This window comes from Anopheles coustani, chromosome 2 (genome assembly GCF_943734705.1).
Source record: "Anopheles coustani chromosome 2, idAnoCousDA_361_x.2, whole genome shotgun sequence".
Taxonomy (NCBI): domain Eukaryota; kingdom Metazoa; phylum Arthropoda; class Insecta; order Diptera; family Culicidae; genus Anopheles; species Anopheles coustani.
Genome location: NC_071289.1, coordinates 40,123,893 through 40,151,457, shown reverse-complemented (window position 1 = coordinate 40,151,457; position 27,565 = coordinate 40,123,893). Strand labels below are relative to the sequence as shown.

The 27,565-nt window shown below is 43.7% G+C and overlaps 8 protein-coding genes across 8 annotated transcripts; 2 read left to right on the top strand and 6 right to left on the bottom strand.

Annotated features, from left to right (window-relative positions):
* Positions 1–63: 63 nt before the first annotated feature.
* LOC131264389 (uncharacterized) lies at positions 64–1,468 on the bottom strand. Its single transcript, XM_058266692.1, has 5 exons — positions 1,217–1,468; positions 913–1,154; positions 651–848; positions 513–582; positions 64–201 (listed from the first exon to the last, which is right to left on the bottom strand). Exons 1-5 carry the CDS (start codon positions 1,466–1,468, stop codon positions 64–66), a joined length of 900 nt encoding a protein of 299 aa, XP_058122675.1.
* A 479-nt stretch (positions 1,469–1,947) lies between these two features.
* On the bottom strand, positions 1,948–2,625 carry LOC131267321 (cuticle protein 8-like). The gene is made up of 2 exons (XM_058270170.1): positions 2,614–2,625; positions 1,948–2,520 (listed from the first exon to the last, which is right to left on the bottom strand). Exons 1-2 carry the CDS (start codon positions 2,623–2,625, stop codon positions 1,948–1,950), a joined length of 585 nt encoding a protein of 194 aa, XP_058126153.1.
* A 1,700-nt stretch (positions 2,626–4,325) lies between these two features.
* LOC131267320 (cuticle protein 7-like) lies at positions 4,326–5,029 on the bottom strand. Its single transcript, XM_058270169.1, has 2 exons — positions 5,018–5,029; positions 4,326–4,907 (listed from the first exon to the last, which is right to left on the bottom strand). Exons 1-2 carry the CDS (start codon positions 5,027–5,029, stop codon positions 4,326–4,328), a joined length of 594 nt encoding a protein of 197 aa, XP_058126152.1.
* A 2,371-nt stretch (positions 5,030–7,400) lies between these two features.
* On the bottom strand, positions 7,401–8,735 carry LOC131267305 (trichohyalin-like). The gene is made up of 2 exons (XM_058270152.1): positions 8,688–8,735; positions 7,401–8,627 (listed from the first exon to the last, which is right to left on the bottom strand). The coding sequence occupies exons 1-2, from the start codon at positions 8,697–8,699 to the stop codon at positions 7,545–7,547; spliced, it is 1,095 nt and encodes a 364-aa protein (XP_058126135.1). The 5' UTR covers positions 8,700–8,735; the 3' UTR covers positions 7,401–7,544.
* Positions 8,736–12,044: 3,309 nt separating this feature from the next.
* Positions 12,045–12,452, top strand: LOC131264388 (larval cuticle protein A2B-like). The gene is made up of 2 exons (XM_058266691.1): positions 12,045–12,056; positions 12,120–12,452. The coding sequence occupies exons 1-2, from the start codon at positions 12,045–12,047 to the stop codon at positions 12,450–12,452; spliced, it is 345 nt and encodes a 114-aa protein (XP_058122674.1).
* Positions 12,453–18,010: 5,558 nt separating this feature from the next.
* On the bottom strand, positions 18,011–18,474 carry LOC131267325 (larval cuticle protein A2B-like). The gene is made up of 2 exons (XM_058270174.1): positions 18,463–18,474; positions 18,011–18,400 (listed from the first exon to the last, which is right to left on the bottom strand). Exons 1-2 carry the CDS (start codon positions 18,472–18,474, stop codon positions 18,011–18,013), a joined length of 402 nt encoding a protein of 133 aa, XP_058126157.1.
* Positions 18,475–20,165: 1,691 nt separating this feature from the next.
* LOC131264387 (histidine-rich glycoprotein-like) lies at positions 20,166–20,964 on the bottom strand. Its single transcript, XM_058266690.1, has 2 exons — positions 20,869–20,964; positions 20,166–20,627 (listed from the first exon to the last, which is right to left on the bottom strand). The coding sequence occupies exons 1-2, from the start codon at positions 20,962–20,964 to the stop codon at positions 20,166–20,168; spliced, it is 558 nt and encodes a 185-aa protein (XP_058122673.1).
* A 2,115-nt stretch (positions 20,965–23,079) lies between these two features.
* On the top strand, positions 23,080–24,120 carry LOC131264386 (uncharacterized). Its single transcript, XM_058266689.1, has one exon. It carries the CDS (start codon positions 23,080–23,082, stop codon positions 24,118–24,120), a length of 1,041 nt encoding a protein of 346 aa, XP_058122672.1.
* Positions 24,121–27,565: the final 3,445 nt, after the last annotated feature.

Genomic DNA, 27,565 nt, shown 5'->3' with positions numbered 1-27,565 from the left:
GTTGGACTGTTCACAGAGCGCTGCCTTATTTGCAGTAACTGATACTTTCTTTTTATGGTTGTATTATTGATTTTGACCAATTTTAAACCATTGCGCTTGGTTAACTGGCACGAACCCAAGTTTTTCAAACAACTTTATCGAACGGTTGTTAGTGCGTTCAATGAACGTGTGGACGTGTTGTTTGTGCTCAGCCGCAATCAACTTTGGCAGCGCTCTGTGAACAGTCCAACAAACCAGACAAACACGACACTGTCGGAAAGGTGCTCTGCGAATTGTCGTGAAGAACTGTCACTCATCCAAGCAGCAAGGTAGCAGAATACACAAGGTATAACAGTTTCACAGTGGGATACAGCCCTGCACGACAAAATCAAACTGTTTTGTTCTGTGTCGTGTTTGTCTGACATGTTCGATGCAGGTTGACAGAGCACCTCCATATGATTGCATGGGTTTGATCGTTTTTTTTTTGTCGTGTTTGTCGTGTTTGTCTTGTTCGATAGCTCACAGAGCGCTGCCTTTGCCATGGCTTTCGCTAGCGTTGTTCCATAGCCTCTGTTGTTACGTTCAGACAAAGTGTATAGATGCCTCAAAGGAAAAAAAATTGTGAGGTAAGACAACAAACTTATTTGATCATTGATTAAAGAAGTACTAACCCGATTCCATCGTGATCAGTTTTGATCACACAGGCTACAAGTTGACCATCTCTTTTGTCGAATAGTCCAAGGCTTCCATTATGCTGTATAACAGTTTCGAAGTACCGTAAGGATTCATTGGACTTATATGGCCACAAATCGTCGATAACTTTCGCATGCTCTACGAGCAGTGGTTTCAGTTCGACATCATCAGGTACGCTGAAATAACAAAAAAATGTAATTAATAAGATCAGGAGTTGCCGATGCTTCTAAGGTTTTGTACTCGTAGCTAAAGGTGGCTCCTTTTTCGCGATGCATCCAGTAATTTATGGAATCTGAACTCAGGTTGATGCTGTCAAGGATACCACGCTCACCAACTACTTTGTATAAACTCTCGCGAATTCCATTATCGCCACCTACAACGATCCTTGGGTTGTGGTGCCACTTGATGTAGCTGGTTTTTCGTATCGCGTCCTCGAGCTCACTGGGCGGTTGTTCCAGGGTGTTTAATGCCACGAATATAGTCTGTCGAAACACCATACATCAATATAGAACCGTACTACTGCAAATATCTTGTATGTGAGTACCTTGTCCATGCCAATGGCCAAAAATGTAGCAAACTGGATAGGATTTGTCTTGTTCGGGACGTAAATCGTTTTCCGAAAGCGGTGCGAGGCTTGCTCTAGCGCCGTCCCTTGAAGTGCTGCTTTAATTCGCACAATGTTTTGTAGGAGGGAAACAAACTGAACTGACTCGGGTAGCAGCTGTTCGTAGATGTTCACTAGCTGATCAATTTCGGCCGGCGTAGCTGGACGCAATGGCTCGATAGCGTTGTTCATTGTTCGGCAGTCTGGACAATACTAAGCGTGCTCCTTCCTGTTGCTCGATTTCACTTTCATTCCAATTCACGAAAATTGTTGCGATAAGATAGCGACTTTGCTAAAAATCGCTACTAACGAGATAACGATGACGCTTAAGTAAAGATAGGATAAAAAGGTACAATCGAGCGGCAATAAGCTTTGACAATGTGTTCGCAATTAGCTTTGGTAACGTATCTCAACAAGGATGGGATTACCATGAGCTCGGTTATAAACGCTGCTGATGAGGTAAACTTAACTGATTTGTTTGTAGAGTTCTATTGCAAACGCATAAGCGGGGGATTATGCGTGTTCACTGAGCACTGCTCAGTAAGGAAACACTACCATAAATTCATTGAATCATAAGATTATCGCTACAATTATAATTTTCAACAAAGTATCATATAAATTAACTACATTAGCTTCAGTACAATTCACTGACACGATGTTTTGTGCCACACTCAATAATGTCCAACGTATGCCGGCTGCGCAATGACCTTCTGGACAGGCTGGGCGATCTTGACGTTAGTCGGTTCGCGGCGGACGACGGCGTTGAATCCGTTATGTTCGTCAGCGGTGTAGTCGACGATGCGCTGGTGGCCATCGGAGTCCAACAGCGAGTACTGTCCCTGCACCTGATCACCGTGGCGCGTCTCGTGCTGGCTCTTCACATCGCCGGTGTGCTCGTCATGGACGGAGTACGAGAACTCGTAGTTAGCCGGTGCGTACTCTTCGACCTGCTTCACGTAGGTTGGCTGTGCGTAGCTCTTCACGACGGTGGGCTGTGCGTAGCTCTTCACGACGGTCGGTTGGGCGTAGGTCTTGACGAGGGCCGGCTGAGCATAGGTCTGGACTAGCGCCGGTTGCGCTACCTGCTTGAGTAGGGTGGGCTGCGCGTAGTACTGTTGCTGCTGCTGCGCCGGTTTGAACAGAGCCGGCTGGGCAAAGTTGATGGGTGCCGCATGGTAGACGGGGTTTATCGGTTGCTGCAGGCCGGCATTGGCAACGGCAAACAGGGCACAAGCTGCCAGGAACTGCAAGAAGGAAGAACATACGTACACATGAACCACTTATTCAAAACGAGCTCGTTGCAATGCAGTGTAAGAGCAAGGGAAAAGGTTACTTACTTTGAAAGCCATAGTGTCCAGATGGGATTTCACCAGTGTCACCGTTCGAATCAAGAGAAATCCAGCGAATGACACCGTTCTTGAAACCGGCACAGTCTTTATATATGCGTCCCACTACTCGCGCGTCGCTGAAGCTCCTTGAAACGTTTCCTCCCGAGCGTCGAGCGCTGGGAAGGTCCTTGCACGCGGCTTGTACGCAGCGGCGAACAGCTCTGTTCCGGCTGGAGTGGGAACGAGGACAACCATGAGCAGCGTCTCCGCTATCTCCGGGGGCCCCTTCGGTCGCAGCACCAGAACGAAGGTACCGTATTTTCGGAAGTCGAAAGCAATCTCGCATAAAACAGAGCAGTTTGTCTTCAAGGGCAGCCAAAAGCCGTTTGGGGCCGCCGCGACTACCCGAGCGGGTGCCAACAGCAGTATCGCGCGTTGCAACGCATGCTTGATTGGATCGCGCTGTTTTTGGGATTGATTCGATTTGCGCTGGACGAAGCTGACGGAGCATACGCTGATTGTTTCTCTCACGCGTTCGTAGGCGATACGATCAAAGGGTTGGTGGCGTTTATGTTGGCGTCGTGTCAGTCGACGGGTGCGAACATTGGTAAGCAATTTTCTTTCACGTCAAGATCACACGCGCGCGAATGATGTTTGTGAGTCATCGTTGGGAAAGTACGTGGTACTTAAATAATTTTGTTATTTGCATCGATTCGTCTTAAAATTACAATGATTTCACGATAAGAATGATTGTAAGAGATCAGATATGATACCTACTGTTCTTGATGTAATAAAAAATACATTGACATTTGGAGCGGTTCGATCTTAAAAAACCTGTTATAATCGTTGGAGTTCGCAATTTATTGCGCATAGAATAAAAATAAAGCCATGTCTTATGTTCTTTCTGTGTAAAACTTATGGAAATGTCGGGAGAATTTGAATACCATAATTTTTCTTTTCTAATGACCTTTGGCGTCTTGGAAAACCTGTTGTAAATTTAGAATTTGTTGGAACCTTGTCCATACTCTAATTGTAGGAGTCCCTCAATAGGTTATCGAACTTACGATGTAAGTTATATTGACAAAGGTAATAACGGTATCATCCTAGCAACAAGCACTAGCAAAAAAAGGGAGTAAAGTAAATATTTAAAAAAAAAAACCACATAAAGGACGATAAATAAACAAAACGAGAAAGCAAACAATTTATTACACCAAATTTGGATTAAAAACACCGCGGTAGGGCATGCAGAGTATTTTGTTGTAATATCGAAAAAATGAAGGTGGGAGAAGAATTTTTCCTTTTCTCCAACATGTTCTATCGCCTAACACAAGAATCTTGACCAAACTGGATATGCTCTTTTACATGGATAATTATCCATCTTAAGAGAGCAAAATGACATAAACGGAAGGAAAATGAAGAAAAAGATTCTGTTACAATATTCATTTCTTTCCTTCCACTGCACTTAATAGTTGCATGATAAAAAAAGCTAAAGTTATTAAACATTCGCCGCTTCCAACCTTAAATAAATTGTATGGAAATTAATAAAAGAGCCTTAGTTCATCTTTTAAAATCGTCACGTGTATTTGTACTGTAATCCTACGAGCATTAAACATAGTTTCATAGATGACGGGGGTGTGTGTAGAGTATGAGATAGGGTGAAGGGTGAAGTGCACTTGGAAGATGTTAACCTAAATCAGCGATCTGCGTCAGTGACATCCGGCTTAGTAGTGGGAGAGTCCGACGGTCTTGATCACGGCCGGGGCCGGCTGGTGGTAGTAGGTCGGCTGGGCAGCGATGATCTTGGCCGGCTGGGCGATGACTTTGGTAATGGCGGGCTGGGCGATGATCTTGTGGATGGCCTGGGGCTGCGGGATCTTGATGTCGGTCGGCTCGCGGTGCACGACGGCGTTGAAACCGTTGTGGTCGTCGGCGGTGTACTCGACGGTGCGCTTGTGGCCATCGGAGTCGATCAGGCTGTACTGGCCGTGCACCTGGTCACCCTGGCGGGACTCGCGCTGCTCCTTGATGTCACCGGTGTGGTCATCGTGCACGCCATAGGAGAAGTCGTAGTGGGCATCGTGATCCTCATCCAGGTGCTTGACGAGCGTCGGCTGGGCAATGGTCTTGACGATCGTGGGCTGAGCGATGGTCTTGACGATGGTCGGCTGGGCGACGGTCTTGATCAGGGTGGGCTGGTGGGCCAGATGGGCCGAGTAGGTAGCCGGCTGGTAGGCCGAGTGGACTTCCTCGATCGGGATCACGCCGGCACTGGCGACGGCCAGGAGGGCGAAAAGTGCGACAAACTGTGGAAAGTTGGCAAAGAATCAAGCGGACGAGGCGAAGAGTTAGTTGGCAGAACGTTTCGTATCGGTTCCCTGCAGCTTGCAGCTCGGACTTCAGCACAAACACCTACTTTGAATGCCATTGCGTGAGCTTGTGCCAAGTGTACTAGACCTGAAGATCCAACCTAAACTGATGACTTAAGTTGATTGACTCGACGCTTTTATACGCTTTCCAGGCTGACTAGTCGCATGATCGATTGCTTCGCCGCCTGTCACACCCGAGAGGGTCCTCAGCAGCCGTGTCCTGGCACCCCGTGGACCCCGGACCAGGGCGTCTGGCAATTTCTCTCCACCGCCATTAGCCGTTCTTTTTGCATGTCGACTGTCGAGTCTGCGCTATTCAATTTGAGTTTTGCTATTTTATTTCTCCCACTGTTTCATCCCCACAATGTGAAGAGGGAAAAATAAATAAATTCTGCTCTCCCACCGAGTGCGGCTCACACGGTCGGTTTCGGCTGGTTTGCTGAAGCTTGTTATATCTTCTTCCTCTTAAGCTGTTATTGTTAACGTCAGCGAACCGTGCAGCAGCCCGTCCACTACCCGGCCGGTTTCGCGTTTCAAGATACAAGTTCAGATGTTGCATAACCGTGCGAATAAACCGCCCCAGGGGAACATTTTTATGCTCGGCCCGACTGAGGGGAGCACTTTTTTTGTGGTTGGCTTTTGCTCGCAGGGTTTCACTGTTTACTTTTGCATCCATCCCTTCTCACCAGAGGAGAGCGATGGGAAAGGAGGGAGCCGAAAAGGTGAGAATTAAACAACCATAAAAGCGGTGCAACATGTCGGTTGGACGATGCCGACCAGCAGCAGCCGAGCGAACGCGAGCCGTGCATGTACTTTCCCTTTCACGCACAGTCGAACATTGATGGAAGTGCCAAGTGCAAGTGGAAGGAAGTATCCATTTAAGTCGCCCAATACCTGCCCCAACTGCAAACTGGGCTGTGCTGGAGCATCGCATCGCCGGGTAGGGGGACGGACAGAATGAGAACAGAGAAATGGTGCCTTTCCGGGACAGCGGGCGCAGGCAGTCCGGTTGGCTGCACACCAAGGTCGTCGCCAATGGTTAACCGGTTTAACGGACCCGAACGGCTCCGATTGGCTTTCACTTTTCGCATGGCTTTCTTCTGCGCTGCACTTGTTCTTGGCGAATTTCTCACCAGCAGCTTTTTGCAGGCTTTCATGCTGAAATATGTATTTATGCAATGCACTTGTGGGTTTACGGTGAATTTAACTTACAGATTACATACACGATCTTCGATGCATATTCTACCAATTGAAACGCTTAAAGGGGAATTGGCGATACATATTAAACTAATTGGAGATGCAAAGTTCGTCAGATGATCACAATATACACAAAGTTTTTAAGTAAACTAGGCGTTCATTACAGAGTATTAATTTTGCCTCAAAGATCAAGTAATATTCTAAGAGAAAATTGTTCGAGGTTAGTCGGCAATAATCAAATTAAATTTTTGGGAATCGTTTTTACGTTTTTATCATTTATGTAGTATCTAGTCAATTAGCCGAATTACTTGAATACTAAGAAGAGCAATTTTACACAACCATAAATAAACATGTTTGGTATCGGTATGCTCGTTTTTAAAAGTAAATCTTTTGGCAGCCTAAAAAGTACAAAGAAGAAATGAATGTCGTCTAGAATTAGAGTTTTTCAGGATACAATAAAACTTTTAAAGAACTGGAACATGATATATTAATATGATAGGTCTTCAATATGTAGTTCAAAAATCCTTTAAACCTGAATGAAGTAACTTACGGGGAAAACAATTGGGCTTCGCAGTATATGTATAACTTTGAGTTAATGTAGTTAGTGTTATATTAAAAAGTACAGGAAAAATAACTATTTTTTTAACTCTCACCTACGCCAGTTCAGTCTGCCCCACAAACGCCGGTCAATTTTAGAGTATGTAGAATTCATAACAATGAAATTCGCTTATCATATGTTCTTTGTCTGTTTTTCTACGAAGCATGTGCAAAACTAGAAAAAAAAGTGCAAAAGGTCATAATTTCGCCAGGCAAACGTAAATGCGTGGTTTATTCGACTATTTTCAGAAGTTTTTTTTTATTGGTGACTGTTTCTTGTTGCCTGGCAACAGTTTTTACTAACTTTATTGTACATCTCTGGTTAAATTTATTCTTATTGTGGGTTTGTTACTGACTTGTGATATGAAATGTTTGTAACCATTAAAATATGTTTTACGGTCCCTCGATGAGAATTCAATTAATGTTACTCATTTTTTTTTAAATTCAGTTTCTTGATGTATTTTTACATTGTGTGAACCTTCTTATCGAATCGGGTGAATTTTACTAAACCTGGACACTTGGTGCACTTGCCCTATATCTGGGTTTGAATAGAATATTTTGTCGTTTCAGTTGTGTTTATCGAAATAAAAAGAACGAGTTTTTTGCTTTTTGTAATTTCTTTTGAAATTAATTTGCTTTATTTTCTTTAAATAAACATTGGCAACACTTGTAGAGTTGTAGCAAATGTTTCACGAGTATGTCTCGGGTGAAGAATGTCTCGGGTTGATGCCTTGTTTAAGGAGTATGCTGTTCATTTCATCTTGGCAGTTGCGTGACATTTCAGTTACTGTACTGATAGGTTACCGAGGGAGCATTGAATCGAACTTCGGACTGTGCACCAGCTTGAAAGCCATCTTGACGACGTTCGTCACGATTGTTTTCACGACGCTCATCCCGCGCATCTTCGCGGCGTCCTTCGCTGTTCTCTCGGTCATCGCGACGGTTGTCCTGATTGTCACGGGTGTCATCACGGTTTTCGTCCCTACGTTCCTCGCGGCGTTCCTCACGACGTTCGTCGCGACGTTCCTCATGGCGTCCCTCTCGGCGATCGTCACGGCGATCCTCTCGACGATCCTCTCGTTGATTCTCTCGGCGTTCGTCCTGATGCTGATCTTCACGACGTTCCTCGCGGTGATCGTCCCGGCGCTCCTCCTGTCGGTCCTCACGGTGCTCCTCCCGGCGTCCATCCTGACGATCGTCCTGTCGCTCTTCCCGGCTTTCCTCACGCCGATCACCTCGACGGCGTTCGTCACGCACGTCATCGTGACGATCCTCGCGCTTCTCATCGCGCTGTTCGGTTAGCTCGTCCCGACGGTTGCCACGGTCCTCTCGATTGTTATCGCCGGTTTCATCTCGTCCATCGCGAGGTGCCTGATCGCGTCGGCGCAGCTGGTCAACTCGGGAGACGGAGGTGTACGCAGGTGCAATGATGGTATCGATCGTGTACAGTGGCGCCACCGTTTGAGCCGGAATAAACTGGAACACACGGTTCAACCTTGGTCGGTTAGCGGGCTCGCGCCGCTGCTCGGCGTTGAAACCGTTGCGATCGTCGGCACGGTAGTTAACAATCTGGCGTATGCCGTCCGCATCGACCCACGAATATTGACCCCGGACGTGTCCATTGCGACGCGACTCTTCCTGGCTCTTCTGATCGCCGGTCACTGGGTCGTGTACGGAGTAGGCAAAGTCATAACCGACTGAATCTTCATTCTGGCTCTGTGCCTCGGCTGCGTATCGCTTCAGTTCCCAGGGGTCCGCTTGATTGTGCTGTTGATGTTGTGGCTGTTGGTGTTGTTGGGATTGGTGCTGCTGGTAGTCCTGTAGGCTCGCAGCACTGACTGCCGCTATCAGGAAGAGGGTAAACTGGAATGCGATGGATTAAACGATGAGTACGTGAACGTTTTTCACCATAACTATTCCTACCTTTAACGCCATCCCAGTGCCGATGGTGAAAACAGAACTACAGAAATGTACAATCTTTGAGCTGCGATCAAACTGATACTGTTGGACTAGAAGTGACAGACTTTTATAGTGACTATCATTTCCTAGCTCTGCTCATCCGCCCATCTCTCGGCTAATGATGTTTGGTAAGGTAACACCTAGGAGCGATTGATGCGTGGTTTTTGCTTACCAGTAGCATTTGTGTCTGCGAATGTCTAACAAGTATCATCGCTTGTATCAAATTACCAAACCAAAGACAACCTTTGCAACAGCCTTGACTACAGCTTAACGGTAGGCTGTGGTTTGCATTAGCCTAGGTTCTAAATGCTCGTCCGGTTCTGAACCGCACGTAATGCCATCTATCATGTTTTGATTGCTTCGTTCAATTTAGATCAAGATCAGATTTGTTATGATTTTATAACTCGAAGGTAGTTGAAGTTACCGGGCAAATATAGTCTATTGAATGAAAAAAAAAATCCTTAATAAGTGTGTTGCGCAATAGTTCTTAAAACTATAAACTTAAAAAAGAGTCACATGATGAAGTTGGTTTTAAATTTTTTTAATATCATCAGTAACTGATTTGCACTTTGGTGACAGATGAACGACAGTACCACACCTGGCTAAAAGAGCAGTAATAAAATCTTTAGAATGTACAGCTGATTAAAAGTAAACAGAAAGTCTTCATTTCGGTCATGAACCTGCCTGACATTTAAGTCGACCAAAAATCGACGGCGAGTAGGGCAGAAAGAAAAAGGGCCAACCATGTAGTACACAGCAGCTGCTGCTAGGTGCAAGCAGGTTCACTTACGTATTTTTGGGATCGGTTCTGTAGACGGTACGGCTTTGGTCAAGTTTGGCTGACTGTGGAGGATCAAATATTGCATCAGCCTGTTCACAGTACTACGCAGTGGGATTTAGAGTACGATTCGAGCTAATTGTGGCTGTTGAAGATACTCGATTTACAGTCTCCTCCTGTGCACCGGCGAGACGTGTTCAAATGTGGGTTTGGTATATTTGTCAAGTGGTGTAGACAGATTATAGCTACTGGTACGCTGTGTTTGAGATAACTAGTGTGTGTATTCAGTTTTATTCGAATCTGTGGTATTGTTCAAGCCAAAATATTTAGTCATGTTTGCAATAAAATTGAAAAGAAAAAAAGCAAAGAAAAAAAAAAGATCTTTCATAATCTAACAAGTGTTCAATGTATGTGGCGTGTTCAGTTGTTTTAAATTTCAATGCGCGAAAGACTGCTGCTTAAAACGTATGTGTAAAAAAACAAGCCGTGCATAAACATTAGTAAAACTACACAGTTTGTGGTTAAATTATAACCGTTTGGGTGACGCTGATAAAAATATACAGTTGTGGTGAAATCATAAGCGTGCAGGTAGGTGAATCCAACAGTGATTTAGGTCATACCGCATGGGTTATTATCTTGGTTATCTTGGGAATCTTCAATTTGATCGTAAATTTTTGCAATAAAATAATGCACTTTGATCAAATTATTATTGCGATAAACCTAGTACTTTAGTCACAAGCAGATCAATACGTTCGGGGGCCCCAAGCGGTTGGATAATCGGGATCGACTAGACATTTCCATTGCTCTAAATGTTTCAATACCTGTGATCAAAATTGGACTTTTTGTTTATAACAGCTTGCAATCCTTTATACATGTTTTCAGCATATAGTCTCCATTCTGTTCAATGAGAATAAATTCTACAAATCTTGCCATAACTTCGTTACATATCTTATAGTAAATATAAATTCAGGAGAAGAATTAAAAATAAATAAATAAATCCATCAAAATAATAATGTGATAGACAAATTGCATTTCCTTTCGCACATTTTGCATGTTTTAGGAAATCAGATATTGAAACCTCCATTATTTGAATATAATCGCAATGAATGAATATGATATGAACAAGTGCTTTCGTTCTGTTAGTTATGGCCTCCTAATCCTAAACCAACCAGATCTATTGACTACTCATTTTTATAATTTTCTGCGATAAATTTTTTAATTAAATACAATTGAAGTTAGTTTCTTATGTGTGCAAATAATTGCCGTGTGATAACTTCATTTTTCAAGGTCAGAGTTTTTCAAATCGCTATCAAATTATTAAATCTTTTCAACAATTTGAACAGTGCCGAGGAAAACAATTTGAAATTTTAACAATGCAGCCTTTGGCTGTTGGTCCGTAAATTGGGAGCATTTTAAGTAAAACGGAAATATCATATGGAAAAAAGATTGTTGAAAACATATTCTGCCCAGGATTTAGGGTTAAGTTAACAATGGTTTAGTAATATCAAAGTATATCTATAACAACTTTGATGAAAGTATGTGTACCACTACGAGACTAAACAAAATCGGTAGTTACTTTTGCGGTCTGGGGTTTTTATCATGCCCCTTAGGCTCGGTGCCTTCTACAGCCGCTCAGTCCGCTCATAAGTAGATTCGCATCTGAGTTTAGTGGTTTCTCACGATGTATTACTTCTTATTATACGTGATGTATGGTTGAATAATCATATTCGAATTCATGTAAGCCTATGCCGGTCGATGAACACTATTCTGAATCTCATCTTTAGTTGAATTATCCGATGAATGATTGATTGCAATTCATCAAAAAATTATTCAAAACAACGAGCATCTTCTCTGTTCATGGTAACAATAATTAGACATTATTGTTCATTAAAAAAAAACTACCAAATCATTCATATTGACATCACTTAACCTGGTGCAATGTCTTATTAAGGAAGTTAGCGTTCATGTTACTGTGTTTTTTTATCTATTGATATATTCTGGGATATACATTTCATTCTGGCTACCAGAAGGTTAGTTTTAAAACAAGCAATTTATTCTGTACTTTCTCTTGAGGCAAAAACTAGATTATCTTTTCCACCAGAGAAGCAGGTATGATGGTTGCACTAGTTCATGTAAGGTATAGTTTTCCAGGCTGGGTTGCACGATCTGATTTTTGGTACATTTAAAACTTAAAATAACCTGCTCCTGTCAAGGACAACCTCCGTGTCTGTAAGTCCATACGACTTGAGGCAATTATATACTTGCCATATGGACTGTTATTAAAGCTGCGAAAGTAGGAAGAGAAAGATTTCGATAGTGTACACCTTTCGCCAGGCAAGGTTTGCCACAGTCGGGTTGCATGGAAAAGGGGTTGTTCGTTGGTTTTGAGATTTTCGTTTTTCAAAGGACGCGAAGTATGTGAAGGAGGGGCAGTTTAGTATAAAATGTGAATTGTGTCTGAGTTGGCTATCACACGTTGAAACGAGATCAGTTTGAGCAGTACTGTCTAGGACCACAGCTGGATACATAACCGCGATTTTAAGATGTTCATCAAGGTAAAACTACGAACGGCTTCCGAGTCGTAAAAGATATTGATAAAGAGTTTTTACTTGGTGCAGGTATTTGCTGTATGCGCGTTGATCATTGTTGTCAGTGCACAAAGCCAGTATGGGCAGAACCATTATCAGCCCTACCACCACGAGGAGGAGCATTATGGTCCCGCACATTACGAGTACCATTACGATGTGCAGGATCACCATACAGGAGATTTCCATGGGCAGCAGGAAGCTCGCCAGGGAGATAAGACTGAAGGACAGTACTATCTGATCGATGCCGATGGCCACAAGCGTACGGTGACTTACCACGTTGATGGCAAGAGCGGTTTCATTGCTGAAGTTCACCGCGAACCGGTTAAAGGCCACCAGGCTCCGCAGCAGTTGTCGTATCACTAGAGCCTTTGTTTTAGAGCAATTATTTCCATTAGATAATTAGCAAAACCTTTTTTCTTTCTGTTCTGTCGATAATGAAGTTATCAATCAAGATAATAGGAAGTCATAAAGCCATCATCATCATTCATCCCCTATCATAAAAAACATTGTAATGAAGTAAAGCAAGTGCTGAAAATGAAAAATAAAATGTTTTATCACCAAATCTAACCTTTCACGCTCTATTTATTTAAAGTTATAACATTTTTTCATGTGATGATTAGTTTCTTTTGGGGTGAAATATGTTTTCTGTAATGATTGATCATTTAGCGTCATCCTTTCTTTCGTTGGTTGTTTTATCTTTCTGGTTTTATCAAGTTTTAATAATACTTTTTACAAAAAGAAATTTCACGGAAAAATGTAATTGTATAATAAATATATTTTTCAAAGTGAGTGATGAACTAATATAATGAGAGTGTATAATAAATATATTTTTCAAAGTGAGTATATGAACTAATTAAATTCAGGGTAGAAGGCATTTCATTCAAATTTGATTGCCTATCAATTAGAGTTGTGCTTTATGAATTTTAACGCAAGATGTTTTCACATGATTCTTTCATCCAAAATTAATTTAGATTGATTTTTAAATCTTCTGTCCCAATTCTTAAAACATTGACAAATTGTTCGAAAAATTGATGTATCTTCATACATTTTTCATGAATCTTTCACGAATGTTCATGATTGTTCACTAGAGTGGATTAACCGACAATCCGGGGTTTCTTGTCGTATTTTTGTGAAGTTTTGTGCCCCTGTCCTCTGTTATTTTGAATCTATGGGATCCTAGATGAACCTTGCAGTAAAACGTCATTCAAAGAGTAATTCAAATTCATGAATCTGAATGAAAATCTTTCTATATCTTCATTCATTCAATCATTCAATATCAATATATTGGGTAATGCTCAATATTAGTCTTGTCGTAAATCGCGTGGTAATTGATTCTACTTGAGAAATTATAATAGACAAATCAAAAATAATGCTAAAGTTCAAAAGAGCTTTGATTTATTTTACAATTTTTGCCTGGACTTCGATTCAGACACAACGATCTAATGTGTTAGTTAATTTACATTTCCTGTTTAAGTAGTTGCATATTTTTACGAAACAAATTTTACAAATTCATCATAATCATTTAAGCAATCTAAACATATAAATAATATGAAATTAAATAAGTTCCCTTTAATCAGTTAAATTTGGCCTAAAAATCTTGAAAGTAGCAGATCGATTCTAAACTACTTATTTTAATACCTATCTTCTATATATGTCTTGCTTTTATTTTTCTTTCAATAAATTCAAATTCTACTGTTAAAAGAGGATTCTTTTAGTGCAAATTGCCCAAAGTGCCAAAAGTTGCCATGTGGTATTTTAACTTTTTATGGTAACTCAACATAATTGAAACCGATCTCAAATGATTAAATTCCTTTATCAGTGTGGATAGCGATGAGGAAAATAATTTGAATAAAAAACAATACACACTTTTGCTGATGGTCCGTGAATCGGAAAGCTTAGAAGGCAACAAGACAAACGAAAACATATTCGATCAAGGCTTAATAGATACCTCTACCTGAGTTTTTCAGACGGGTTAGCTTAAACTAAAATAAAAATGTAGCGGAATACGTGGGGGGACCCAAAAGTAACGGGAATCGGGTTGTAGGGAGACGAGGGGGAAAAGGGGATCGGGTTCAATATTTTATTTTAAAAGCTTAACATGTTCTTGATCAGTATGCAAAGTTTAGTTTCTGTAAGTGCATCCGCTAGTCTTTGAGAATTTTTTCAGTGTAACGGTTTTAGTGTTTTCGGCGATTTTGTGAGATGACCAAGTGAAACTGAGGTCAACCTCGTTCTGAGCTCCCCACAGCTTCAAAAGCGGACGAAAATGTTTCAAAAATCAACAACCTTGTTCAGAATGTGTTCCTCCAGGATGGAAAAATCGGTATCATGCCATTTTCGGTCAAAAACTGCCTCACGGACAGCGCTTTGTGGGCAGGTGCGTTGTCGTGGTCTCAGTTTCGTGGAAGAACCAGTTTTCCCTCAACATTTTCAAATCTGCCTGGTGGATTTTTTTAGTTTATCCTCCATCCTGGATAAACAAATGCTGAACAAGATTGTTGATTTCTGAAACATTTTCGTCCGCTTTTGAAGCTGTGGGGAGCTCAGAACGAGGTTGACCTCAGTATCACTTGGTCATCTCACAAAATCGCCGAAAACACTAAAACCGTTACTGTTAGAAACACTTTGCTTCTAACGCCAGCTGTCAATTCGGCTTAGAACAGACAGCCTGATGATAGTGATAAGCCAAAAGGGAACTTCATCGATCAGCTGACGGATCGGCTGATCGAGAGGAGCGATGACCCTTGGCGTCGGCTTCGCCGGCAGGAGGCTATAAATAGGGCACGTTTGGGCGCAATGAGCGAATGGTGCAAACATAAGCGTTTAATAAAAGACTAATTTTTTGGTTCCGCACCACAGCGGTCCCTAAGGAATTCTTTTCTTTATTTGCTATTGCACAACGTTGGAACCGTTTCCAACATTCCAAAAAATTATAGTCTTTCGAGTTTTATGAATAAAACTCAGTTACGGTAAAGGATTTCGAAAAATCCATCATTTCGGGTCGTAAGTAATCCGCGTTTCGTGTTCGCGAGTGAGTGATGGAAGCAGCGTCACTTCGGATGAAGGAGATGCCCGTTTGGGGGCTGTACCCCCACGGGACTGGCGGGCAAGTGTGGCCGAATACCCACGCAGCGGCAGCCACAATCGGTGGCGTAACACCGCGCCGGGGTCAAAGCGGTCAATTTCCCACGCCAAGTTCGTCGCACAGCACTACCCTATCGGCGTATACCACCACGAGTTGGGTCCCGGAATGGGTGCGTAGCGACAGGATGGTCGTCCCTCCACAAGGCACTACACTGGTGCAAAAAGCTGGACTGGCGGCCCAGGACATCCGTTTCGCTGAAGGACACGAAGGAGACACGCGGAACCGTAGCGGAATGTATCGCACGGCGCGGCAGAAGGAGATCCTCTTAAGGAGGAAGGCCATTGAAATGGAGATGGAGCTATTGGAGCTGGAAGCGATGCAGATAAAGGCGAGGATGCAAACATCCCACTACTGTATGGCAGGCTCTCACGGGGAAGAGCTGCGACCCAGCGAACCACCTGTACATTATTCAGGCAACGAGCACGGCCGCGACGAAATGGCCGCGTTCGAACAATGGCGTTACGCCATTGATTATAAAAGGAGGCACACTGCGATGGCGGACACCTCAACTACGCCCGCGATGGCGTATTCATATTTATCATCGGAAAACCACGCCACGGAAAAAGGACACGCACCAGGAACGGCACACCCAGCACCTTTCGGATCTACGGCACCCACGAACTACGCTCCAAACACAGGACACACGGCACTTTCTACGCACACGATACTTTCTTCGCAAATAGTTGCAACGACACACTCCTCGAAACCAGAAAACACTTCACCACAGAACGGCACAGAAGCGTACACTTTCCATCTTACATCCAGCGTCCCGCAGATGAAGGACGAGCCAATGTCTGATTGGGCGACGAGCGTGCGGTTGCGTGAGGTTACCATCTCAATCCAGAGACGGTTTCGAGCAAAACGGTTGATGGAGCTGCATAGGGGGGAGTACAAGCAGAAGAAAATAGCTGCTGTCGTCATTCAGCGCTGGTTCCGTGGTCACCGTGTTATGATCGAAGAACGCGATCGGTTTGTAACCGTTCGGCAAGCAGCAATTGCGATCCAGCAGCGCTTTCGAGTCTACGCTGCTGGGATCCAGGAAAGGGGACAATACCTCCGGCTCCGGGAAGCAACGATAGCCATTCAAGCTCACTGGAGGTCAACGATTGCAATGCGTAAGCAGCGAGCGATCTATCAAAGGAAGATCGGTGCAATCCGGACCATCCAGATACACTATCGGCGCTTCCGTGCTCAGTTGACGACTTGTGCTGCACACCCCCCCGTTCCAACATTGGTGGCATCGCGAAACGTTGAGCATCGGCAGCGTGAACTGGATGCGCTTCGACGACAGGACTGGTGGCACACGGCGTCTCATCGATTACGTTTCCCAGCGTTGCGGTCTGTGGATAAACGAGTGGAAATCAGTATTTTGCTAGTGTCTGCTGAGCTAGGTGAACGATACAGCATCGGAGGGCTATATTTGATGCCCGATCACTGCGGTCTGGTTCTGCCGGCGTCCTTTCGCGATCGGCGACACATTCAGCCGTTCCACACCCACAACGAACGCACTGCTCCGGAGAGCATCGATCGTCGGCAGCGCGAAAGGAATGCGCAGCGTTTGCGGTCCTGGTTTCACGGCGGAAATCATCGGAAACGATTCTTCGCTTTGTTGCTGTCCGAGGTCTCCAGTCGTACGCCAATGATGACCGAGGATCCCTCGAAGGATAGCCAGCTATGGAGCTCCGCTGTCCGTTGCCGTAGCCATCGAATCGTCGTTCGAGGTGGTTGTTTGTCCGGCCAGATCCATAGGATCACTTGCGTGTTTAAACGCATCGATTTGCGATCGTCCTGTTTAAAAAGGTTTAGATTAGAAAAAGTAATCTGCGATGGATACTTACCAGCAGACAGGGCTTTCGTTAACACAAAACATTAGTTTCAAAACATTCGGTTATAACAAAAGATTAGTTAGCACATAGAGCCGAATTGACAGCTGGAGAAAGAGTGAGACAACTATGTGTCTAACTCGGGGAAGAGAATGTTAGAAACACTTTGCTTCTAACGCCAGCTGTCAATTCGGCTTAGAACAGACAGCCTGATGATAGTGATAAGCCAAAAGGGAACTTCATCGATCAGCTGACGGATCGGCTGATCGAGAGGAGCGATGACCCTTGGCGTCGGCTTCGCCGGCAGGAGGCTATAAATAGGGCACGTTTGGGCGCAATGAGCGAATGGTGCAAACATAAGCGTTTAATAAAAGACTAATTTTTTGGTTCCGCACCACAGCGGTCCCTAAGGAATTCTTTTCTTTATTTGCTATTGCACAACGTTGGAACCGTTTCCAACAGTTACACTGAAAAAATTCTCAAAGACTAGTGGATGCACTTACAGAAACTAAACTTTGCATACTGATCAAAAACATGTTAAGCTTTTAAAATAAAATATTGAACCCGATCCCCTTTTCCCCCTCGTCTCCCTACAACCCGATTCCCGTTACTTTTGGGTCCCCCCACGTATTTTGTAAAAAAAACAAATGCATCTGTAGTTATGAAGATTAAGTTGACCCGAGCTTAATTGTAGACCGGATAGTTCAAACTTGTCAACGGTTGTCAAAACCGTTGCAAAAACATTTAGTAATCCTTGCATAATCATGCAAACCTATTAGTGAAGAAAAATGGTGATGAGAAACCATAACTTCATAAGTGTATCGAATGAATAAACTTTATGGCCATTCCATGCTAAATTGAGGCGAGCGGAATCAGTTTTGTTTGGTTTGAAATTTTTAATGTTAAAATAATAATATTACTATTGTATTATTATTGTGTTTGATGATTACATCCTAGTGATGGTAGTTATGGTGGGCAGGAGCCTCGTGGTGGTGCTGGGGCTGGTAGTGATGCTGCGGCTGAGGAGCCTGGTATCCCTTGATGGGTTCACGGTGGACTTCGGCGATGAATCCGCTCTTTCCCTCGACGTGGTACTTGACGGTGCGCTTGTGGCCATCGGCATCGATCAGGTAGTACTCGCCCTGGGTTGCATCGTCCTTACGAGCCTCGCGCTGTCCGTGCACATCTCCGGTGTGGTCATCGTGCACATCGTAATGGTATTCGTAGTGGACGGGACCATGGTGCTCCTCCTCATGGTGATAGTGCTGAGGCTGGTGGTGTTCTTGGTGGCCATAGTGACTTTGTGCGCTCACGGCGGCAATGACGGCAAGGACAACATAGATCTGTTGAGGCAGAATATTCAGTTAGCATATGTTTAGTACAATATTCACAATTTAATCCTTACCTTGGTGTACATTTTGAGAAAAAGAATCAATTGGAGCACTGTTGTTGTGTTGCTCGAATGATCGGCAAATGGCTTATGATGCTGGCAAGAAACTGATTCCTTTCCTTATATACAAACGAAAAGGCTTTAACTTGGAATGTATGCATCTAGAAAGTTGACTGAAAAACGAATAGCCAGCGTGATAATGGAAACCAAAAGAAGGGATGTAATGTTGCTTTGGTTTGCCAAATTTTTCAACCGGTTGAACCAGATCGCTCTAATTGTAGTGACGGGATTGTCAATCGTTGATTTAGGCTATTTAATGAAAACCGGATTTTTTTATGGTGAAAAAACTGTCACACAATGGTGGTTGTCTACAAGTAAAAGGATTCTATTTTTTTCAGGCAAAATATTTCGCATTTTTATAAGTCGGTGGTTTTGGAATAAAAATCATTAAAAGTTATTCCACTATAATAACTTGTACAGAGTATTAGGCATTCGTTTGTTGGTTGATACATTATAAATCTTTTTAACTGTTAAAAGCAACCTCTAGCATGCTAGGATGTTTATCCTACTATGTGTATACTTTGTTATTTTTCACAACTCTAAACTGCTCTAGATCCCCTTCATAGCTATAGGATGTCTAGTGGACCACTTACTTGAAAAGTTCCGTAAAGTCATTGTACTTTGCTTACAGTTTCTAGAATGTGTAGATGTCCCTCTATGACTGTAAGAAAAATGTCTACTTGCTAGGGTTGATTTCAATGGGATGTAAAGGCCAAAGGAATTATTTGGATGAGTCTTGGAATGTTGCTATTTGTGAAACGAATTCAAATATGACAAAAAAACTAAATAAGACACGTATCGTATAGTGTCGTACGGAATAGTTGAATAACTAGTATTCTGTACGGATACCTTTTGTAATCTTTTTGTTATTTGAATCCCATGTATTCGGATTGAACATGTATGCAAATCTTAATCAGTCATATGGTTGACCAGAGATAATCATTTCAGTTAATAAATAAGTAGTATCAACGGACATTTAAATATCAAAGAGAAATTCGATGGCCTGTTTGTCATTTGTATGGTTATTTTGGTTTTGGTTCTCTTCATGGTTTTCTAATTTCCGTAGAAAAATTGAGTTATTATTCGCATCATTTGTACATAAATACCGTTTTTTTTAATAAGATTTCGACAGTAGTTTCAAAGATAGGAAATTGACATGCGATGAATTTTGGTAATATATTTCATATTTGTATGTATCATGTTACATTGTGGACAGAATTTGGATTAAGAAAACGCTCTTAAATACAAAAGACGGACGGAACATCCATTTTCCGTTTTTTAATATGTTTTTCATTTGACAAAGTGAAACGGAAGCCATAAAACAATAAGCAGGTAACAATTGTTTGTTGTACAGCATAAAAATTTGAAGGTGCATGCATAAATTGGTGGAACAAATTTGTGATTTTTGCGCTAACCCAGCAAAACTTGAACGATAATCGAGATTAAATTAAATGGTAGATATATCTACCAGATGTTCAGAACTGGCATGAACCGTCGTAAATCAGTTATTTTTCGTGAAAATTGAAACAAAGAATGTTAAATTATCACAGAAAGAGATACTATTGTCTCTTGATAACAAAAGCTGATGGTGTTTGTTTTAGTATTGTATTTATTTTAAAGAATTGATCTACTATCGCTAAACCTATAATTGTAGGTTTTTAATGGTGGTAGTTATGGTGGGCAGGAGCCTCGTGGTGGTGCTGGGGCTGGTAGTGATGCTGCGGCTGAGGAGCCTGGTATCCCTTGATGGGTTCACGGTGGACTTCGGCGATGAATCCGCTCTTTCCCTCGACGTGGTACTTGACGGTGCGCTTGTGGCCATCGGCATCGATCAGGTAGTACTCGCCCTGGGTGGATTCGTCCTTACGAGCCTCACGTTGTCCGTGCACATCTCCGGTGTGGTCATCGTGCACATCGTAATGGTATTCGTAGTGGACGGGACCATGGTGCTCCTCCTCATGGTGGTAGTGCTGAGGCTGGTGGTGTTCTTGGTGGCCATAGTGACTTTGCGCGCTCACGGCGGCGATAACAGCTAGTACAGCTAGAATCTTAAGAACCAAATTGAAAATGTTGTATAGATTTTCTCCTGGCTGGCCATTAATTTTAGAATTATTAAGTACCTTGAACATTGTAAAACTTTTCGTTACGGTAGCGAAATGATCCTGTTACTCGCAGGTGCAGTAGGTGTCTAATCCAGAGGGGTTACTTCAGAGCTCTTTTATACCAATTCGTTTCCAAGTGAAAGGAGAAAAGTATTGTGCAAAGCGAAGTAGCAAAATGCGGGTCTCATATTTTAACGAGAAGAGACTTCAATCCAATATCACGATACGCATGACTCGATATTGCCAAAATATATCTTACCAGTTTGACCGGCTTGCTCTCGTTTGGTGAAAGGCTCGGTAACGGTCTACTGGGCGTTACGTAACCGTACCAGACGATATATGCACCAGAAATCATCGTTGAGGACCCGGAGCTCAAACAACCTCCGTGTGCGAAAACATGGAAATGGTAACACATTTCAATGCCAAGGTAGAAATCCTACTGGACCATGTTAAGCCGTCAATATAAATTAATAGAGTTGGCAGTGTGACGCTAGGTGGCATTAAAGTCACGTTTTAATAATCTACTTGATTTCATCTGGTTTGCGGCGCGTTTGTTCACTTATGAGCAGCTGCCATTAAATGATCAATTGTATCTTTCAACGCATTATAACACAGCATGGTTAAATATTGGTTGTTTTTTATTTTAAATTTTAAAATAAGCTTCTTCTTGACGTAACGGCCATCTTGATCATGCCTACCCGATAAGGCCTTACTAGACTTTGCCCCATTGTGTACGTGGATAGTCAGTCCTTTCGTACAGGGGAAGGTCTGGTCTCGGTTGGGATTCGAAACCACACCGTCGATCTTGCGCATATAAACGAATTTTTTCCTGTAACATAAAAGGGGGTGCTGCCATTGTAAATAAATTAATAAATTACTCTAAAAATTATTTTGTATAGTTGAAATAAACGCTATCATACGATAGGAACGCATATGAAACGTTGAATGAGATAATAACTGGGACTTGATAGGTCATAGCCAAATAGTTTTGGTGCAGTTTGATGAAATAATGAAAACTTTGACAACATAAGAAAACAAAAAATTCTTAATATTCTAAGGTAAGTATAAATATAGTGATGCTACGAAAAATGAACAAAAGAATCAAAATTGTTTCTTTGTGTTTGCATTGCAGTTATGCAACCGTTTGTATAGTTTAAACCTTTTAGGGTACGTATCGTTTTGTGTCTAATTCACTGGAATCTTTGTAATATGGCTTGGACAAACAATCAAATCGAACCGCAGCATATTAACCAAACCCACTGTTTTCTTCAGCCGAAAGTTTCCTTGCGTGAAAAGTTCCTCCTGTTCCGAGGCAACCGTGTACCGTATGTGTGATAAGGGTTTCACCATTTAGCAATAACAAAATTTGAAATATCCTCAAACATTTTAGGATGTAGTTTTTCATTTATTCTAAAGTGACGTGTTTGTCAATGTTGTTAAACATGTAAGTCTTCGATTGTGTTGCCATATGTGGTCATTATAGTCTCCATGCGCTTGCTGAATGCACTGCAGGTCCTAAAAATTCAAAATAGATCGGATTCTCTCCAAAAACTGGTCAATGTTTTCCGGAGGCTTGTCATGTGGCGTTTATAGTAAGCCTTAACCTTCATAAAGCGCCATATTGAGTAACCCGGTATCCATCATGGTGGCCACATATCTTTCCAGCAGAACATAAGCTGTTCCTGCTTCTAGTATTGAGTGCGTTTCGAGGGATGGGATGGAGTCTCATGGATAGTTATCCAACCTTATCTCCTGCCCAAGACCTTTCCCACGTTCCACCGGGATATTTCTATGGCATCGACAATATGTTTTTGCGATAGTTGCGCGTGAGATAAATCGCGAAAACACTGCTACTTGGTTATGTGCAAGTGCTAAACTAAGTAAAACGTGGTTTTTCGTTCACAACCTATTTTGGTACGAGTTAAGGATTAAGTGGATGCAAAGAATGCAAAAGATTTGTATACCCAGAGAAAACCGGAACCATATTAGTACGATAGTGCAAACATTTTAACGCATGCGGTACTTACGACGGATAAAAATTGTCCAACGAGTCACCCTCGGTGGCGTGCGTTTACTTCCCAAAACCGAATTAACCTTCTCCTGCACGGGAGAACAGAGTATTCACATAGACAAAGAAAAAAAGTCAAACAAGCTGAAGAAGAAATACGTCTTTTCAATACATGTTCTATCGTTCAATAGTATCCTTGTATTTAACAGCCTTAAATTTTTATTGACTATTTATATTAAAATATTTCTAGTAATTTTTAATTGACGTGACGCTCAAGCAGTAAGGTTGTGCACAACGGTACTCCGCGATTTACCCTAATTTTCTGCCGTATAAAGTCCGAATCGGGCACATTCCCTTGGTCTAAACCGTCACAATTGTTGAGCGCAATCTCATCATCACCGTTCATCCATATTAGTGCAGTATTACGGGTGAATTTACTGAGTTTCGTGACAAACATCAATAATGGCTCTCGTGTGCCGCTCCTGCTCGTCGGCGATCGTCTCCAGCGACAACACCTACACCTGCGGAGGATCCTGTAGGGCTGTGTATCACGGTCCATGTCTGGGTGTTGCGAGTGGTGTAGTGAAAGCACTGGGACGTCCTGACACGCATATTATCTGGATGTGTACCGAATGCCGAGACTCGTACCGCAGTGGCTGGGCCGGTTATCGCGATCTTCTCACTTCGACCATTGCCGAGTTAAAGCGAGACCTATCCGCCGATTTGGAACAGCGTTTGATTTCTGCGATCGCGGGCATCAAGCGCAACCTACCAAAACCCAGCAGGTCGCTAAGCCCGGTTGTGGGCTCCGTATTACAGAATGCGCAGCTTCCCGGACCATCAAGTGATGCACTACTGAACACGAACACTGAACCACCTGCATTTCACATAACACACGCAAATCCCACCATAACTCATGCTTCGCGAAATCACAACACTAGTAACATGCCGAAACCCCGTCCAATGGATCAAACCCTACCACCGATGCTCTTCGGAACATCTTCCAACGATGATAACACAACCACAATACCAACAGTTCCCATAGATGAACCACGATTTTGGCTCTACCTAACAAGGATCGCCCCGTCGGCTTCAGACGAAGAGGTTGAATCATGCATAAAGCAAAGGCTGAACACTAACGACGTACGAATGCACAAGCTACTTCGACTGGGTCGATCACAGAGCACCGCTACCTTCATTTCATTTAAGGTAAGCTTGTCGCTCTCGCTTCGTGAAAAAGCACTCGATCCGTCGACCTGGCCACCCGGTGTGGGTTTCAGAGAATTCACCGACCACCGTTCACCACACGCAAACATTCGAGCCCCGCGCATCCAAAACCATGATGAGATGCAGAGCAATATGCAGAACATCAATCCATCTGTCTCCAACAGCACAAACGTATCGCATGATTCCATCCAATTTCACCAGGGGACACAGAACATCATCTCTACTATCCCAGATCCTATCAGGCCGGCCTCAACACCAAATAATGCAATCGCCTAGCTCAGCCTAGCTGACCCAACAGTGTCAACACAAACGCCGATTAACTCATCTCATTCTTTCTCCGGACAAACACGCACGCTACCGCCATTAGTCACTACTCCGTCAGCTCCGCATCGTTCTAATATCTCTGTTTACTATCAGAATGTACGCGGACTGCGCACTAAGACAAACGAACTACGTCTTTCAGTATCTGAATGTGAGTTCGATATCATAGTTCTCACGGAGACCTGGCTCGACCCAAGTCTGCCATCTTCGCTGGTATTTGGCGATGAATTTCGAGTCTACCGCCGTGATAGAAATAGCAACAACAGCGCTCACGCTCGCGGGGGAGGAGTGCTCATCGCCTGCTCTCATTGTCTGCCGTCTCATGAACACCTTACGTGCCACTCATCTATTGAGATACTGTGCGTTTGCATTAAACTCTCGAATTCACGCCTCTACGTAATACCCATCCAACACAAAATGAACATTTCTCCATACAAAATGGGTCCCGGTTTTGTCAACGGTTCTCTCAACGATCGTCCAGTTAAACCGGGATAATTCATTCGGAGCAAAGCCGGCAAAAACGAAAAAGAGGAGAGCCCTGATGGGCCCCCTTCTCTCTTCTGCCTTCTACAACACTCTCATGCCTCGAGCACACAGCGGGATTCGAACCCAACCTCTCCAACTCCGGTCTGTGTACGCTAACCACTAGACCGGCGCTCTTGCTTGAGAATGGCGCGCTAAATGTACAATATATATCTAGCTACATGCGTTTGCATGCATCGTTAGCGATCGCTAGCGTAGGCCTCAACCAAGAGCAGGCCATTTAAGGCTCTCGCGAGGTCTTCGCGTACACTCTCTGCACTGCCGTACGGTGGAGAGCGTGTAATTGTATGGAGCGAATTGCGCTCTTTGAGGGCTTCGCACTTGTTTGTATCCACGCGTGCTCAGGCTTCATACAAGTTTTGCTCACTCTTCATATACCCATCCAACACAAAATGAACATTTCTCCATACAAAATGGGTCCCGGTTTTGTCAACGGTTCTCTCAACGATCGTCCAGTTAAACCGGGATAATTCATTCGGAGCAAAGCCGGCAAAAACAAAAAGAGGAGAGCCCTGATGGGCCCCCTTCTCTCTTCTGCCTTCTACAGCACTCTCATGCCTCGAGCACACAGCGGGATTCGAACCCAACCTCTCCAACTCCGGTCTGTGTACGCTAACCACTAGACCGGCGCTCTTGCTTGAGAATGGCGCGCTAAATGTACAATATATATCTAGCTACATGCGTTTGCATGCATCGTTAGCGATCGCTAGCGTAGGCCTCAACCAAGAGCAGGCCATTTAAGGCTCTCGCGGGGTCTTCGCGTACACTCTCTGCACTGCCGTACGGTGGAGAGCGTGTAATTGTATGGAGCGAATTGCGCTCTTTGAGGGCTTCGCACTTGTTTGTATCCACGCGTGCTCAGGCTTCATACAAGTTTTGCTCACTCTTCATATAAGTTACGCTCGCGGGCGGGTCGAAAATTGTCGGCCCTACAGCGCGAATGCGACGGAGCATAAGTTAGTCGCTGCGTCTCGCTCCGATCCACGGGGATAGGCCTGAGTTCATTCAAAATTGGTAGTAGGGTAAGTTACGCTCGCGGGCGGGTCGAAAATTGTCGGCCCTGCAGCGCGAATGCGACGGAGCATAAGTCAGTCGCTGCGTCTCGCTCCGATCCACGGGGATAGGCCTGAGTTCATTCAAAATTGGTAGTAGGGATAGCCGCATACCTCCCGCCCGATATGAGCAGAAATGAACAAGTCATTGAAGAAATTCTTGACTGCATAAACGGCATCTGTACAACTATGCTCCCAGGGGACGGGATACTCATACTAGGTGATTTCAACCAGCCCGCGATCGCTTGGTCTGTACCTCCCGAATGTCCAGACATTCCCTTTCAGTATCTAAATCCTCATTCGCGATGCTCAAGTTCTAATCGACTCATTGATGGCTTGACGCAAAATGCTCTCTTCCAGTTGAACAGCGTGACAAATTCATCTGGTCGCGTTCTCGATCTCGTAATGGCAAACTACAACATAGCGGAACTATCTTCTGTCATAACAACATGTGATACACCGCTGCTACCCGTTGACACTCATCATCCTCCACTTATTATGGAATTGATAGCCGCCGCAGACCCCTACACGCATATCAGTTCACATATGGAGCCACGGCTAAATTTTGCACGGACTGATACGAATATACTCGGGCAGATGCTTTCTTCATTCAATGCTACTTTTCACTGCTCTGACTTTCCATCGGTTGATCATGCTGTTGAAGCGTTCCTAAGCTTTACACGTAACGCCTTACGCACTTGCACCCCAATTGTGCAGCCCTCCCGCGGGCCCGTGTGGGGTGATAGAACACTCCGTCTACTGAAAAGGGACAAACGTGCTGCTTACCGCCGCCACCAGCAACACCATACTATGGATACACGATTCTATTACAACGCCGTCCACTCGTTATACCGACGCTACAATAGGATATGCTACCAAAACTACGCTCGACGAATGGAGCTCAAGTTTCGTCGCTGCCCTCGTGCTCTCTGGAACTTTGTCAACTGTAAGCGAAAATCGCCAAGCCTTCCTGGTTCTGTCTCATACAACGGCGTGATTGGAAACACAATGCCCGAAATGTGCGAAATTTTTGCCACAAGGTTCCAAGACTCCTTCCTTCCTGACGTAACAGACCAGACCGTAATCACAGCAGCCCTCACAAATACGCCAATTACCGCAGTCAATCCAGGCATCCCTATCTTCAATTCTGACTCGGTCATAAAAGCTATCGACAAAATAAAACCCTCGCACACACCTGGTCCAGACGGAATCCCATCGGTCATATTGAAGAGCTGTCGTGATGTTTTTGCCCCCATTCTCTGCAAAATTTTCGACGCTTCATTCCGCATAGGGGTGTACCCTGCTTCATGGAAAGTGTCTTGGTTGACGCCTACACACAAAAAAGAGGATAAAACTGATGCGAAAAACTACCGTGGCATAACGTCCTTATGCGCCTGCGCCAAAGCTTTTGAACTACTGATATACGACCCACTGCTTGCCAGCGCTAAGAATTACATCTCTGCAAATCAACACGGATTTTTCCCCAAGAGATCAACGACAACGAACCTATTAGAATTCACCAATCTCGTGCACACCTCAATTGATGCCGGAATGCAGATGGATGCAATCTACACCGACATCAAAGCAGCATTCGACAGCATCCCACATTCCATCCTTCTCAGAAAGCTTGACACCCTCGGGCTTCCCAATCTGATGATGGACTGGTTAAGATCCTATCTTTGTGACCGCGCATACTTGGTAAAATTAGGAGATAGCCTGTCTCGCCGTATTAAAGTTACATCAGGTGTACCACAGGGCAGCAACCTAGGGCCGTTGCTGTTCATCCTGTACATGAATGATTTGTC